Source organism: Pangasianodon hypophthalmus, chromosome 1, assembly GCF_027358585.1.
Source record: "Pangasianodon hypophthalmus isolate fPanHyp1 chromosome 1, fPanHyp1.pri, whole genome shotgun sequence".
In the NCBI taxonomy this organism is placed as follows: domain Eukaryota; kingdom Metazoa; phylum Chordata; class Actinopteri; order Siluriformes; family Pangasiidae; genus Pangasianodon; species Pangasianodon hypophthalmus.
In genome coordinates, this window is record NC_069710.1 from 27,912,719 (window position 1) to 27,927,478 (window position 14,760).

The 14,760-nt window shown below is 38.1% G+C and overlaps 1 protein-coding gene across 3 annotated transcripts in view; it reads right to left on the reverse strand.

Annotated features, from left to right (window-relative positions):
* Positions 1–14,503, reverse strand: part of LOC113545483 (RNA-binding Raly-like protein) — a 170,649-nt gene extending 156,146 nt beyond the window's left edge. Inside the window, exon 1 of one of the 3 annotated variants that reach the window (XM_034307628.2) lies at positions 14,333–14,503. In XM_034307628.2, the coding sequence (XP_034163519.1) occupies positions 14,333–14,380 (48 nt within the window). In that variant the 5' untranslated portion in view covers positions 14,381–14,503. Of the gene's footprint in view, positions 1–8,870; positions 9,570–9,704; positions 9,945–14,332 lie in introns of those variants that run through there. The other 2 variants (XM_026944859.3, XM_026944860.3) reach the window with 2 other exon arrangements.
* Between the last annotated feature and the right edge of the window lie 257 nt (positions 14,504–14,760).

Sequence of the window (14,760 nt, forward strand, 5' to 3'; positions counted from 1 at the left end):
CACAAAAATCTGAATAATAAGCTGAGATTTTAAAGAGTTTGGAGTTATCTCTGAATTCATGACCCATTTCATTGTTCATTAGAATCTCATACAAGTGATGAACCTATGAGCTAAAAACACATTTTCGCTGGATAAAATGTACAGACGATTGAAGATGTTCCACTGAGTGGGTCATCTTTAAGCAACACATTATATCTCAAATGGTTTGACATAATTGCCACTTAAAAGTCTTTTCACTCTGTCCTTCTTCAGATGGGAGTTTAATTGTTCAGATTGTGATTATTAAAGAATTAGAGTCCAGTCATTTATTAAATTAACAGCTCGGAGAAGGGAACTGAGTACTTAGTGCTTATTAAGGCCCTATGTGTCGTGTTGAAGGTAAGCTGTTTATCTCTTTAAATGGAGAGAGACAAGTGCCTCATTGAGTGTGAGAGAAGGTAGAGGGTCATGCTTTCATCTAATCCTGCCTACCTTTCTCATGAGCATGGGCTTATATTAAGTGTAATATCAGGCAGAGGACCTGATGAAGACAGAAGAATATAAACGGTATGAATTGGAGCTATGCAGCACTTACACATCTTCTGTAAATCCTTAGCACTTTTCTGACAAGTATGCTGTACTACTGAGACATAATGCCTCAGATGACAAAATGTAGCCTTGAGTCAAGACACAATTACATTAATCTGAAGAATCAACTTAAACTAAAACATACACCAGATACAAGTTAATTTATCTCTCATAGAATATTTGGGATCTTCTTTACAATCTTCAAAAATGATTTCTATTGTTTTAACAGTTAGATATTTAACTGCTTTTCCTAATTTCTTTTTTGGGCTCTGTCTGTATATTCATTTCATTCATCTTCAGTAAGCGTTTTATCCTGTCACTGGGTGGGGGGCGGGGATCACAGGGTACCATGCGTGCACTCACACACATATACACACACACACACACACACACACACACACACACACACACATATACACACACATATACACACACACATATACACACACACACACACACACACACACACACGCAAAGTGCATGTTTTTCGGAGGTGGAAGGAAAGCGGAGAACCCAAAGTAAACCCACACAGACACAGAGAGAATATGCAAAACTCCACACAGACAGTAACCCAAGCTCAGGATTGAATCAGGGAACCTGGAACTGTGAGGCAGTGCACACCTATTTTGGCAGCAAAATGATTCACAAATTTTCTGGGTTTCTATTAAGTAGAAAAAACTGTTAAAAATGTATAGAATGAAAATATGTTAATAAGTAAAATTAAAGGGGTATATATGTGAATACATATGTGTTATATCAATAGGAGTGATGAGTGAATAATTATTATCATCATCATTATTATTATTATTATTATTATTATTATTATTATTATTATTACAATTTATTTATTATTATTATTACAATTTATTTATTATTATTATAACAATTTATTAATTATTCAATGTGTTTACAAGAAAAAAAAACTAATTATAAGAATATATCAAATGTGTAAAATACTTTCATGCAAAATGTACATTTAAATGTTAAAAAAACAACAAAAAATACTAAATAAATATCTAGTAATTCCCTGTACCATATTTTCTAAAGATTAATTCATTTATTGATTGATTGAATCTCTTGTTTTAGCGGTATATATGTATATCACAATCAGTTTTTTGGAATATAATTGGCGAACAAGACGTTTTGAAACGTGTCAGCGTATGTATTTTAAATGAGAAGAGCTTTCACCTTCAGTGTCATGGTACAGACAAAACAGTGAACATTTGGACTTCACACTATCACATCAGTCCTGCTGCAGAATTCATTCACCACTGTTCCCCTACACATCCTCCACCCTGATTAGCTGAGGCCTTGTTTCAATAACCGCAGCGACATGATTGCTGCCTGTGTCCACTGTTTGCAGAGATCAGACACTGTGACTTTGATTTCAGGGAGATCTGACAGAGGAACCTGCTTGCAAATGATCCTGACTTATATAGCGTTCCCTATAAAGAGACTGGAAGGATCCTGAGGACGCAAGCTTTAACTTTCAGGTCGAGCCAGAGGACGTGTCTTTGTGTTACGTTGCCCTGTGTTGAGAACCATTTATTTTGGAGCACACTGAATCATCAATTAAATTGCACATGATACATTTTTAATGCAAGCAGCATTCAACTTTGTCCACCCAACTTGTAATTGCACTTCAATTTATAATTACACACTGGCTTGCAGGATTTGTGTGCTAACAGCAGGCTTTCATTTCTCCAAAACACATTAGGCTGTTTATTTTATTCTTGCATATATCCTTTCACACACACACAAAAACACACACCCTGTTCTAATGGAAGCACATGTCTGAGGATGAACAGGGTTTTATAATGCCAATAAATACATAGATGCATATAGACACATGAGAGTAAAGATATACAGACATACATGTGCTGTCAAATCACTGTCAAAGTGCTACTTCAGTGATTAGCGTACTCCGCTAGTGACTTAGAGGCTGGGGTAGGGGGTGGGGTCTATGTATGGAATATATTATAATGGTTCTTGTATGGTCTATGTATGGATTATGTTATAACAGTTCTTCATGGGTTCTTTGGGCAGTTAAGGGTTCTGATCTTCCTGAAGTGGGTTAACCTAGAACACTATCTGATAGAGAAGACTTCTCTTGTAGCGTGCCACATAGAACACATAGTAGCTTCCTGAAGTGACTTTACTTATAAGCCTCTCTGAAAGAGACACCTTCTGTTGCAGGCTTCTACACAGAACCTTCTAGTAGAAGAATGTATGATATTGAGCTCAGGTCTATGCTTGGATTATATTAGAATGGTTCTTCATGAATTCTTTGTATCGTGAAGGGATTTTTAGCTTCCTGAAGCGGTTCTAGTCAGTCAGATAGAGCAACCATCTGTTGTAGGGTTCTGTGTAGAACCTTCTATAGGTTCCCCCCAGAGGAGGGTGTATGACTCTGAGCTCATATCCATGCCTGGATTATATTAGAAAGTGTGTTCAACATTGTAGAGTATGCTTTTTTTTCCCTATTAATTTCACTGTAGTTACTGGATTATATGTGTTATGATGAATTAATGAATAATTCTGTATAATTTTATTGTTGATACCTTTTTAAATCACTTGCTTGGATCCATGTCATTGGTTGATCTTTGGTTTGTAGGGTACATAAAACCTCATTTTTGAGTTTGCTGCATTCCTCACCATAACCAACCTCTTTAGTTACTAACGTCGTAACAGACACCTAACCTTGAATAAATAAGAATTTATGAATGTGCTTAGAAATAGTAATATGGATTTTGAAATTTCTTTATAAACTGATTGCATCAAATGCTGCATTAAGGCTATAGAGCTAATATCGAGTATGAATAGCAGCGAGAATTACCTACTTTCAGCTCATAAACGTGCCTTTTTCAGCTCATAAAAGTACATTCAGCAAAAAATGTTGTCTGTTTAGTCATCTTGGAAAGTTCAGAAGATTTACACTAATAGGGTTATATAACAATACATGTGAAGCTTGTGGGTGGTGACTAATGATGGGTATGATTAAAATATGCAAATAGTAATATTTTCAACAAATTTTCTTTTCTGATATAAGAAACAGACCATTATGCCATGTTAATATGTGTACTAGTTCATGTCCCTTTTAAAGTACTCCTACTAAATACAAATAAAATAGAGAGTTTCTTGGCCTGTAGTAACAGCGACACAAAAGTCAGGGCGCCAATACTTTAACCATACTGAAAATGGAGAGAACGTTTGAGTGGATATTTTGTCAGATGATGTTAAAATTCAACAAACATAAAAGGACATTTTTTTGTATTCACTTGGGTATACAGTGGACAGTACCACTATTCCTAAACTGTCATTATGTTATATCCAATATAGTGACCATAAAAGGAAATAAATATAGTGACCATATAGGGAAATAACAAAATGTAGGATTACAAATTTGTTACTGTACCACATCACTCTGTTTGACAGAAAAGTGTTATAGACGAAATGACTGTTGTTCAGCTGTTCGTATAAGATTCATGATGGAAGCTTGTGGTGGAGCTGCTGATGGAGAATGTTCACATAGCACATGCCCATAATCGAGCTGCTAAACAACCCACTGAATATGAACAGGTCCAGCAGTCTATCAGAACTATGAGCCTTATTTGGAGCCTGATATATTTCTACTCCAATAAACGTACTATGTATTTAAAGGTAAAAGGAATAAAAAATGCAAAAAATAAAATGGTGCTATGCGAAGCAGAGTTACTGTTACCACCCCACAGTAGAATATTTTCCAATAAAAGCACATCCTGAAGTGTTATATTCCTCTTATACTACAGCAGCCGTACTTTCCATGTACATACTTTACATGTACAGTTCCCTCTTCAGCTTCTATTTTTATGCCTCTGCCACTAAATTTTTGGATCCGTCTCCCCATCCACGATTCTCGTCAGTGCAACATCTCAAAAACAAGTGGTTGAATGTTTGCAGGATTTATATGGAATTATCAGTGTAACCCGCAGATGAACTGATTAGATTTTGGAAATGAATCCAAACAGGGTCAAGGTCACAGCAAGGTCAGATGTCTGAAACAGTTTCTCTTCAATAACTTCCTTTCTGTTTGAAGTACATTTGAAAGATATTCAAGGCATACAATTTATTAACAAGAAGGACTAGATTTGTTGGCAGCAGAGGCATCCCCATCAAATTCTACTTGTTCTCACTGTCTTGACATTTATAAGCCAAAATAAATAAATAAGTGCAGCTTATCACGTTACTGACAAACCAGAAAACAAAAACCAGAAAAGTTTTCTATCCTGAAGACTATCCCGTGACGGAAAACTTACCGAATATTACAAAGTGCTGAGACTGGAGGCTCCTTCCAGTGTTATATAAAGGTTATATAAAGGTAATGTTATATAAAGGTTTCCGTACAGAAAACTTATCACTCAGTCATTCATTATCACTCGGTTTATCACTTTAAACACCCTGTCAGTCGCCTGCTAACTATACATCATACCAGCCCCTGTGAAGTTACTATAGAAACAATAATGCATTAGTAATGTATTGCCTTGCAGCAGATACTACCGTCACAGCCATGCCATTACAGAAAATGAATCAACACCTTCTGACCAATCAGAATCAAGAATTCAACAGTGCTGTAGAATAAGCAACAATAATAATAAATCAATAAAGCAACAATAAATCATGCATTCCTGTTTTGTACCTGCATTTTGTATTGAGTTGTGCAAGATTATGATCTTTTATGATTATGATTATGATTCCTTTTCAGCATCTGATATACATCAAAATGCATCAAAAGGCGATGGATTGAAAAAGACAATTTGGTATTTCCAAGTGCGTGGTTTCCATCTTTGGGAGGAAAAACAAATCATTAACAATACATTGCAGTGTATCCATACACAAGAAATCTATTTCATATTTCCCAGGTGATGAAAACAGTGTTGTTCAACAGCTGTCAACTGCACAAAAACCACTGTCATAACACACTTCGCACACACCAACCTTAGATCACAGCCTTGTGTTACCAAGTGCTTCTGTCTGTGCTTCCTATGAATATATGCTTCATTTCTGGATTAGTGGACTATGATTAGGCCTTCAGTCATTCTGTCATTCTGTCATTCCAAAACACACCAGACACTCCTTCTATCTTTCACAAATAAAGACACACACACACACAGCCCTACTGGCAAACACATGCCTGGTGTAAACAGGACTTTACGTGCCGCGAAATGTTTTATGCATGAGAGCAAAAGTATCTTGACACACATGAGCTATCATATCTCTCAGTACTCATTTATAGCTCTCATGCGCGAGCCTTGCTAGGCCCAGATAACGGAGAGAAATTGCCTGGAGGGCAGAGACGACACTGCAGGAACTAACGCTGGATATCATAACGCCCAGCTGGAGAGATGACAGAGAGAGAGAGACATTTATCAGCGCAGCAGAGGCACCTTTCAGCGCACGCTGCATACATCTCAATGCCACCGTTCGACTGGCCTTGCTACCTTCGTCTACCTGAGCCCTAACACTCTTCACGTAGTCACGGATATAATGTACAGCACATTGACGCCTATGTGGAATATTAGGAGTATACATCATGATTATATTCAAATGACTAGCTCAGGCTCACTGGAGGTGTAAAAGGAATGAAAAGCAGTACAATAAATAGGAGAAAAGCAGTAACCCTGAGACAACACATCCTTTTTAGCGGAATCTCACAAACAAACAAAAACAAAACAAAACCAAAATTGCATACACTCTTATCCAGGAAAAGGGCTCTTGAATAGTTAAGGATATAGTTCAGCTCTTTATAAAGAGACTCTACTTGGAACCCTCTCTGACAGGAAAATATACAGGGAGCATTTAAGGGTTCCTCTAAAGATAAACTTAAGAAATCCTTATGAGTTCTATGAGATTTAGCCGCTTAAAGTCTAGCTTGTTATTCACTTATTTAGGTTCTATGGGCATCTCAATTCACTACAATGAAATATTCAGTAGCTACAGTGACAAAGTATGTATACTTAGAAAAAAAAGAGGTTCTTCAAGGGTGCTTTAAGGGTTAATGGGTTCTTTGCCTCCTAAAATGGTTCTGCATGGAACCATGTCTGATAGGAAAACACTGCTGTAGGGTTCCCATAGAGCCTTTAACGATTTCCCCAGAATTAAACAGAAGAAAGACCTGACGAGTTCTAGATATGTCGCATCTACAAGTTAAGGTCACTACAACGAAATATTCAGTAACTACAGTGGAAAAGTATGTACTTGGAAAAAGGTTCTTTAAAGGTTATTTAACAGTTAATGGGTTCTTTGACTCCTAAAATGGTCCCACATGGAACCTTGTCTGATAGGAAAATACTCTATTGTAGGGTTCTGTATAGAACCTTTAAGGATTCCCCTAGAGATAAACCAAAGAAACCCTGACAATTCTAGATGTAATCCCTTAAAGTCCCAGCTTATTGCTCAGTAATCTAACTGAATCTAACTGATTTGCTACAATGAAATATTCTATAACTAGAGTTAAAAGGATAGACATTCTTAGAAAAAAAAAAAAAGTGTTCCTCCAGGGTTCCTGGATGATTAAGTGTTCTTAGCATCCTAAAATGGTGCCACTCAGAACCCCTTCTGATGGGAAGACACTTTGTTGTAGGGTTCTACATAGAGCCTGTAACGTATACACTAGCGATAAACAGAAGAAACCCTCAGTTCTAGATTTAACCTCTTAAATTTCCAGCTTATTATTTATTATTCAACTATGACATGTCTCATTTCACTACACTGAGTAATTCAGTAACTACAATCAGTACCGATGTATGTACACTTATAAAAAGAGTTCTTCAAGGTTTCACTGGATAATTAAGGTTTCTCTGCATCCTATAAGGGTTCTACATGGAATGCTTTCTAATAGGAATTCACTCTGTTGTAAAGTTGTACAGAGTCTTTGAGGATTCCCCTAGAGATAAGCCAAAGAAATCCTTACAAGTTTGAGATTTAACTCTTTAAAGCCCAGCTTGTTATTTGGTTTAGTTCCTATATGTATCTTATTTAATTACTTTGAAATATTCAGTAACTGCAGTGAAAAGTATGGACACTATTGGACAAACAGCTTCTTCAAGGATTCCTGGATAGGTAAGCGCTCTTTGCTTCCTAAAAAAGTGCTACTTGGATCCCATTTTGATAGGAAAACAATTTGTTGTAGGATTCTACATAAAGCCTTTAAGGGTTTCCCCAGAGGGATAGCCATAGTTCTAAATTTTCCAGGAAGATAGATCCTTGGAGTTTAAGAAAAGGTTAATCTTTTTCCTCTAAGAGCGTAGAAAGCTGTTAAGGCAACGGGAACAGTGTTAATCTATGTAGTCTGATACTTCATGTTAACATTAAGGTAAGGGGATGAGTTAACATTAATATCCTTTAGTACAACTTCATTTAGATGAAAACAGAAGAAAGAAATCCAACTATATCATTTTCTCATCAGTTTGAATTCATATCTGGGTTTCAGATTCAGATCTGGGCTTGAGTTTCCAAAAGCATGGCACTGCAAAGATTAGAATTAAATGATGTATCGATGTGTCTGTAACACTCAAGACGATCTAGAATGTCCAATGCTTTACGGATCTGAGCACATGCTTGGGCTGGTCATTCTGCACTGTTGTGTTTGCTGCTGTCCATGGTGCTGAAACTCCAAACTGAAAGTGCCACACTTGGGCAGGGAGAGTAGTGATGTAGTAATACCCTAATCTATTCTAAAGAAGGTGTACATCAGTGTCATGGTGGTAGACATTTGGTAATGATGAGAATTTGTTTCCTATTGGTGAGGTACAGGCACCAGCATGGTGCTGATTTTAAGTAGTAATGTCACGCCACATGTTGGGTGATAAAATGAGTCCGGGTGAGTCTACATGCTGCCACATACAATGCTGGGAAGAAAAAAGAAAACAATAAAAATCTAAATAATAAAAAAAAGCAAAGCATTTCCCGAGCTGCTGAGCAACATGGTATGCAGGGTCAGCACCATCCAAATCCACTTTCCTAATCACACATCACACTTACATGTCTGATCTTCTGTTTGTTCTGATCTACTGATAGTGAAGTGGTGAAATCTGACTGAATGACAGAATGAACTTACTGGAGTTACACTCATCCCAGATTTGTTTGTTCATGGTTATGGATTACAGTGAAGTGCAAGAGTTCAAGCTGTGATTTAACATCAACCCCAAAGCCTAAGAACACATCAACCACGTAGTGAGATTTCAACCTTTCAGCCTTTGCTTTTTTTTTTCCTTGCAAACGCAATCGTGCTGCAGGAATTGGATTGGATTCTCGTCCGTATGTACCTGCGAAAGGAGAATCGTCTGTTCATCATCGTGGGCACGGAAACCAAAAAGAAAGAAAAAAAGGGAAAAAACTGCACAGATCCTCCCCCAAAAGACACACTTCACTTCATTTCACTTCACTTCACATGCACTTCATGTGCATTAACCATATCATAAAAAGACAACATCCGAAAAAATACATATCTGACACTGAAATCTGCAGGAAAGTAGAGGAAATAGAAAAATCAAAGATTAGGGAAAAACAAAAAACAAAACAAAACATGTAAATCAGTAATCTGCGAGAAAAGTTTCACATTAAAACAGCAGCAGGTTTAAAAAGGACTTCTGTAAAGAAAAGAGAGAGGAAATAAAAGCTTGCTTTTGGTCGGCGACCATCAAAATCCCAAAACTCGCACGAGCCACACCGCCAAATACAAAGCAAAGCGCAAATACAGCAAAAGTCTATGACAGAAAACAAAAAGGAAAAAAAAAGAAAAAGAAAAAATCTTGCAAAACCTCAACGTGCAAAAAAATGCGAAACTGCCAGCTTGATGTAAAAACCTCTTTCATCCTGTCGACACATTGCGCATCTGAGTATGAGAATAAACCCCATTCAGAATGAATGCACACTAAAAAAAACTTGAATCCTGAACAGGAAAAAACGCTCAAAACCCAAAACCAGCACTTCAGATTCTCACCGTTCAGCAACAGCGAAAGGAGGAGAAAAATGAAAAAAGAAAAAAAAAAAAAAAGAAAAAAAAAAAGAGAGAGAGTGATTGAAAAGACAAAAAAAAAAAAAAAAAAAAAAAAAAAAAACGCTTACCAAAAAAGGGGGTCACTGGAAATAATACTCACCGAGCGGGAGTAAAATGTCGCAATAAAAATCGCGTTAGGGCGCAGAGCGCGGAATGGCGGCGGCGCGAGGCGGAACGAAGCAGCGCTCTGCTCGCGCTCTCGGTCTCGGTCTCGCGCTCTCGGACTCCGCTGCCGTCATGTGACTCCTCCTGCCTGAGTGTGAACCGGCTCGCGCGCGCTCAAAGTGAAAGTGCTCTTGCTCGGAGCTCCTCGGTTAGCGTGTAACTGCGAGCCTGTAATGCTTTTCCCGTAGTTTTTAACCGCATCCTCCTCCTCCTCCTCCTCCTCCTGCTGCTCCTGCTCCTGCTGCTCCTGCTGCTGTTTAAAGATGCAGAAGTCGCCTGATGTCAGAATCAATCAACGTCTCATTCAAAACAAATGGTAAAGACGTTCTGTTAATATAGAAGGCAATTCAGGCGAGGAGGGAAAAATAAATTCACCAAAGCTGTTGGTTTGTCTGCTGGAATAACTCAGTGCTGAATCAAGTCCAAGAGTTAATACAACATCCATCCATTATCCTACACAGGGGATCTGCTCTGGGGAACACCCTGGACAGGGTGCCAACCCATCACAGGGCACAATCACACACACACACACACACACACACACACATACAGTGTGGACAATTTAGAGATGCTAATCAGCCTACAGCACATGTCTTTGGACTGGAGGAGGAAACCCCCAAAGCACAGGGAGAACCTGCAAACTCCACGCACACAGGGTGGAGGAGAGAATCGAACCCCCAACCTACAGGTTTGTGGCAAACATGCCAACCACTAAGCCGCCATGCCGCCAGTTAATACAACAGTTTTTTTTTTTTTTTTTTTTTTTTTTTTAAATTATTATTTAATACTCACATCAGAGTGAAAATTCTTACTGAAACTCTGAATCAACACAAAACATTAGCCAAACTTTAACTGTCCAGTTTTGGTAAGCCTGTACGCATTGTAGCCTCAGATACCTGTTCTGCCCTGACTGGAGTGGAACCAGATGTGAGCTGCTGTTTCACGCCGTCTTCCTCAAGGTCCTGTATGCTGCTGTAGGACTTGAGTCTAGTCTCGAGACATTTTCTGTATTGACTTGGACTTGTCTCAGATGTATTGGCATTTGTACTTGGACATGCTAAATATGGTCCTGGTCTCAAGAATTTGTAAAAATAATGTTCATGTTGTCTCTTATTTCACATGTGCACATTTCTTCTAGAAAACATTCTAGCACAATCATTAGCACAATGCACAAATCAAGCCAACTAGCTTTGGACTTGAAAAGGATTTGATGGTTTTTGGTTTCAATCTTGACTCGCTTGAACCCCATAAGACTCTGTTTTGACTCATCCTCAGCTAGTCCTGGCTAGTACAATGCCAGTCTTGACTACAGCCTTAAGTTATAGGTTCTGAGATGCTTTTCTGCTCACCATGGTTGTAAAGAGTGGTTATTTGAGTTACCATAATCCAGCATGACCACTCTCCCCTGACCTCTCTCATCAACAAGACATTTTCACCCTCAGAACTGCTACTCACTGGGTGTTTTTTTTTTTTAAGAAGAAGCTTAAGAAGAACCTTTCTGTGCTATTGTGTGTAAACTCTACAGACTGACCATGAAAATTCCAGGAGTTCAGCAGTTTGGGAAATACTCAAACCAGAAACAGTCAAATTTTTTTCCTTATTCTGCTGTTTGATGTGAACATTACCTGAAGCTTGATCTGTAACTGCATGATTTTATGCATTGTCTTACTGCCAGAGGATTGGCTGATTGGCTAAATGCACACATAAGCAGGCATACAGGCATTCCTATTAAAGTGGCCTGTGAGTGTATAATCATGAGTATGAGTAGGTTAAAAAAAATTAATAATAATAATAATAATAATAATAATAATAATAACCTGTATCTGAAATAAAATAAAAGAGATACAACCAAATTTATGCTAGATGTTAACAGAGTAGTTTACAGTGTTGGAATAAAGGTTTTAAAAATAGTTTTTTTATTTATATAATTACCAGTGTGCTTTATACAATACCAAAATGTCAAAGGAAAAAAAGAAGTGTTGTGAAAAACACACACAAAACATAGATAATTAGAAACAACATGACCATGTTTCCTGTGATGTCTAGCCTCAAAGTGTTCACTTGTGACCATCTGGCATGAACATAAGAAAAAGTCTAACAGACGCTTTTAATCTGTCTGTCTTAACTCAGTGAATTCTTATAATGTGGAATTAACAGTTATGCCATATGTACACATTAAGAGACAGCACTGGAAGTGGAGAGTTTGTTGTGTAGAAAGGGAATTTATCAGAAACTTTTCCACAGTCGTTTTTCAGCACATCTTTTCTGTGACTTCTCTCCAGTTGGACTGCTATCTCCGATCTCATCTTGAATCATTTATCACATCTACTCTGTCTGTGAACATACAGTACACTCATTGATCAGCACTTAGAATAGAGGCAAACATAATCACAAAGCGAGTGAAACTGATGAGATGTCAACACGCGTGGTCCGTGTTTCTCTGTATGAGTAGCTTAATAGTTCAACCGAGGTATCTTGGTGTTTCAGTCACATGATTTTTCTGGTGTGGTTGCCATATTTGGGACTGAATTTCTGGCTTTGCTGCACAATGCAAACATAAAAGATGGAGAAATGTGGTTAAAATTACTCAGTTTGGTAGAAAATACACAGCACTTACACAGTAAAACAATAATAAAAAAAATCCACTCACTGGATGATTTTTGTTTTAAGTATTACTCTGTGTAAAACCAGGAGACTGTTGTGTGTATGTGATAATACCAGGAGATCAGCAGTTTCTGAAGTAATCAATCCAGCCTGTCTAGCACCAATACAAGCTACCTAATTAACCTTTGCTAATGTTAGAATACTTGCTGCCAAGATAATCTTCCCAGTTGTCCCATTAAGTGGCTAGCTTAACATAGCTACAAGGCAGCATGACAGGGAGGAGCCACTGCACTGCTGATTGTTGGAGATGTACAGTATGTAGACAATTATCAGTTGTTTATTAGTATAAATGCAAATGAATGTCCTTAATGAAGCACAGCCTCAGTGACATTGATGAAGTCAGTCCTCTATTCAGTCCTCAGAATGGTGCTGTTATATGGTGTGACATCACATGAAACAGAAGGACTATACAGTGTGACGTCACATGAAATGGAAGGACACAGTATGGAAGGATACGTCACATGAAATGGAAATATTATAAAGTATCAAGTCACATGAAAAGGAAGGACACAGCCACATTAAATGGAAGGATACACTCACACAGAAAGGAAGGATACAGTATAAAGATATACAGAAGGATAAAGTCACATGAAACAGAAGGATATAGAATGGAAGGATACATCACATGAAACGGAAAGATTATACAGTATGAGGTCACATGAAACAGAAGGATACAAGGACACCATCAAGGATACCCAATGCATACTTCCAATTATTACATTACCATGATATTCCTTCCTCAATTCACTTTACACCATTCTGAACAGTACATATTGATTTCATCTTAAGCTTGAGATTCTCTTGAAGTCCTAATTATGATTAAATTCAGTCATTTTCAGCAGGGTCGCTGTAAACGAGGGAAAAGTGCAGATGATTCCGATGGTCATGAGTAAATAGTGAGCTACAAGTTCATCCATAAAGTTTATTCTGGACGATGGGATTACGCAGATTTGTGACCAGCTGTGAGCTGTGAATGCTCCCTGCTTCATCAGTGCCAGGTGTTTCACATGGATCTCATGAGTCATCTTTTTTTTTTTTTTTTAAAGAAATGTTTTAGCAAAATAGCTTCAGCTACTTGTAATTTCTGCCATTTGACATTGCCAGTGCTGCATTAGAGCTCATCTACAGAGAAATATAGCTACACTACAAGCATACATGATAAAAGTGAGTTAACTACTTAGCTTTTTACTCTAGCAGCTATTTTAACTAAGTCACTCTTCTGATAATTACAAATGATAATCAAAATAACTGTAACCACTTTAATAACCTCCTGGTCAGAGTCATGGGACTCCAGCTCATTGCAAGGCATTGTGTACACACACATACACACACACACACACACACATACACCTGGGGCAAATTAGAGTAATTTGGAGTAGCCAATCCATTTACCGGTGTGTTTTTACGAGGTGCCTGGAGGAAAACCCACACAAATTCAGGAAGAACATGAGATCCTCAGCACAGACAATAACCTGAGCTCAGTATCAACCCCAGGACCTCAGAGCTGTGAGAGACCAACACTGATATACAACTTTCTCACAGTGAATGTGAAGCCAAGCCAACCAGATCTCATGAGAAATTTATTCATGTTATGTGCTAGGGCAATGCTTTGTGTGTGTGAGAATGAGAGAGTGAGAGAGAGAGAGACCACAAACCACAGAAAGATTTCATAAAAATTAATATTACTGCCATCATGTCGATAAATACAGCCAAACAGGAAGCCATTTCTCTGGGGGTACGTAAGGCCAAAATCCTAAACCAAACCCAACACTCCCAACAGCTCCCCCAAAAACCTACCTTCTCTAAACATAAACAAAATGAAAGAAATGAAAAGTGGTTCTGTAACTCCCTACCTAACCCAAAAATCAGGAGAAAAGTGATATAGAAAATAGCACTCACCCTGCTCCGGTAGTGGTGACAATGGGTAAACAGACAATAGACAAACATTAGGCATTTATATAACCAACCAACATTCAGTACCTACACATTCTTCACAAACTCTCTTTAAAAATATTTACACCAATGTTGTTTAGCTTTAACACAACATCACAAGAGATTGAAAAGAAAGTCCACCATCTTGTCTTCTCAGAAAGTGCCACACCCATAGCACTCAGCAGCCCAGCATAATGATGGCTCCCCCTAGTGACAGGGAGGACAGACACAGACATGTCCATTTATGGCATTCGGCAGATGCCCTTATCCAGGCCAACTTACAGTTATTGCATTTTTATACAACTGAGTAGTTGAGGGTTAAGGGCCTAGCAGTGGCAGCTTGGCAGTGCTGGGATTTGAACTCTCAACCTTCCAATCAGAAGGCCAACATCTTA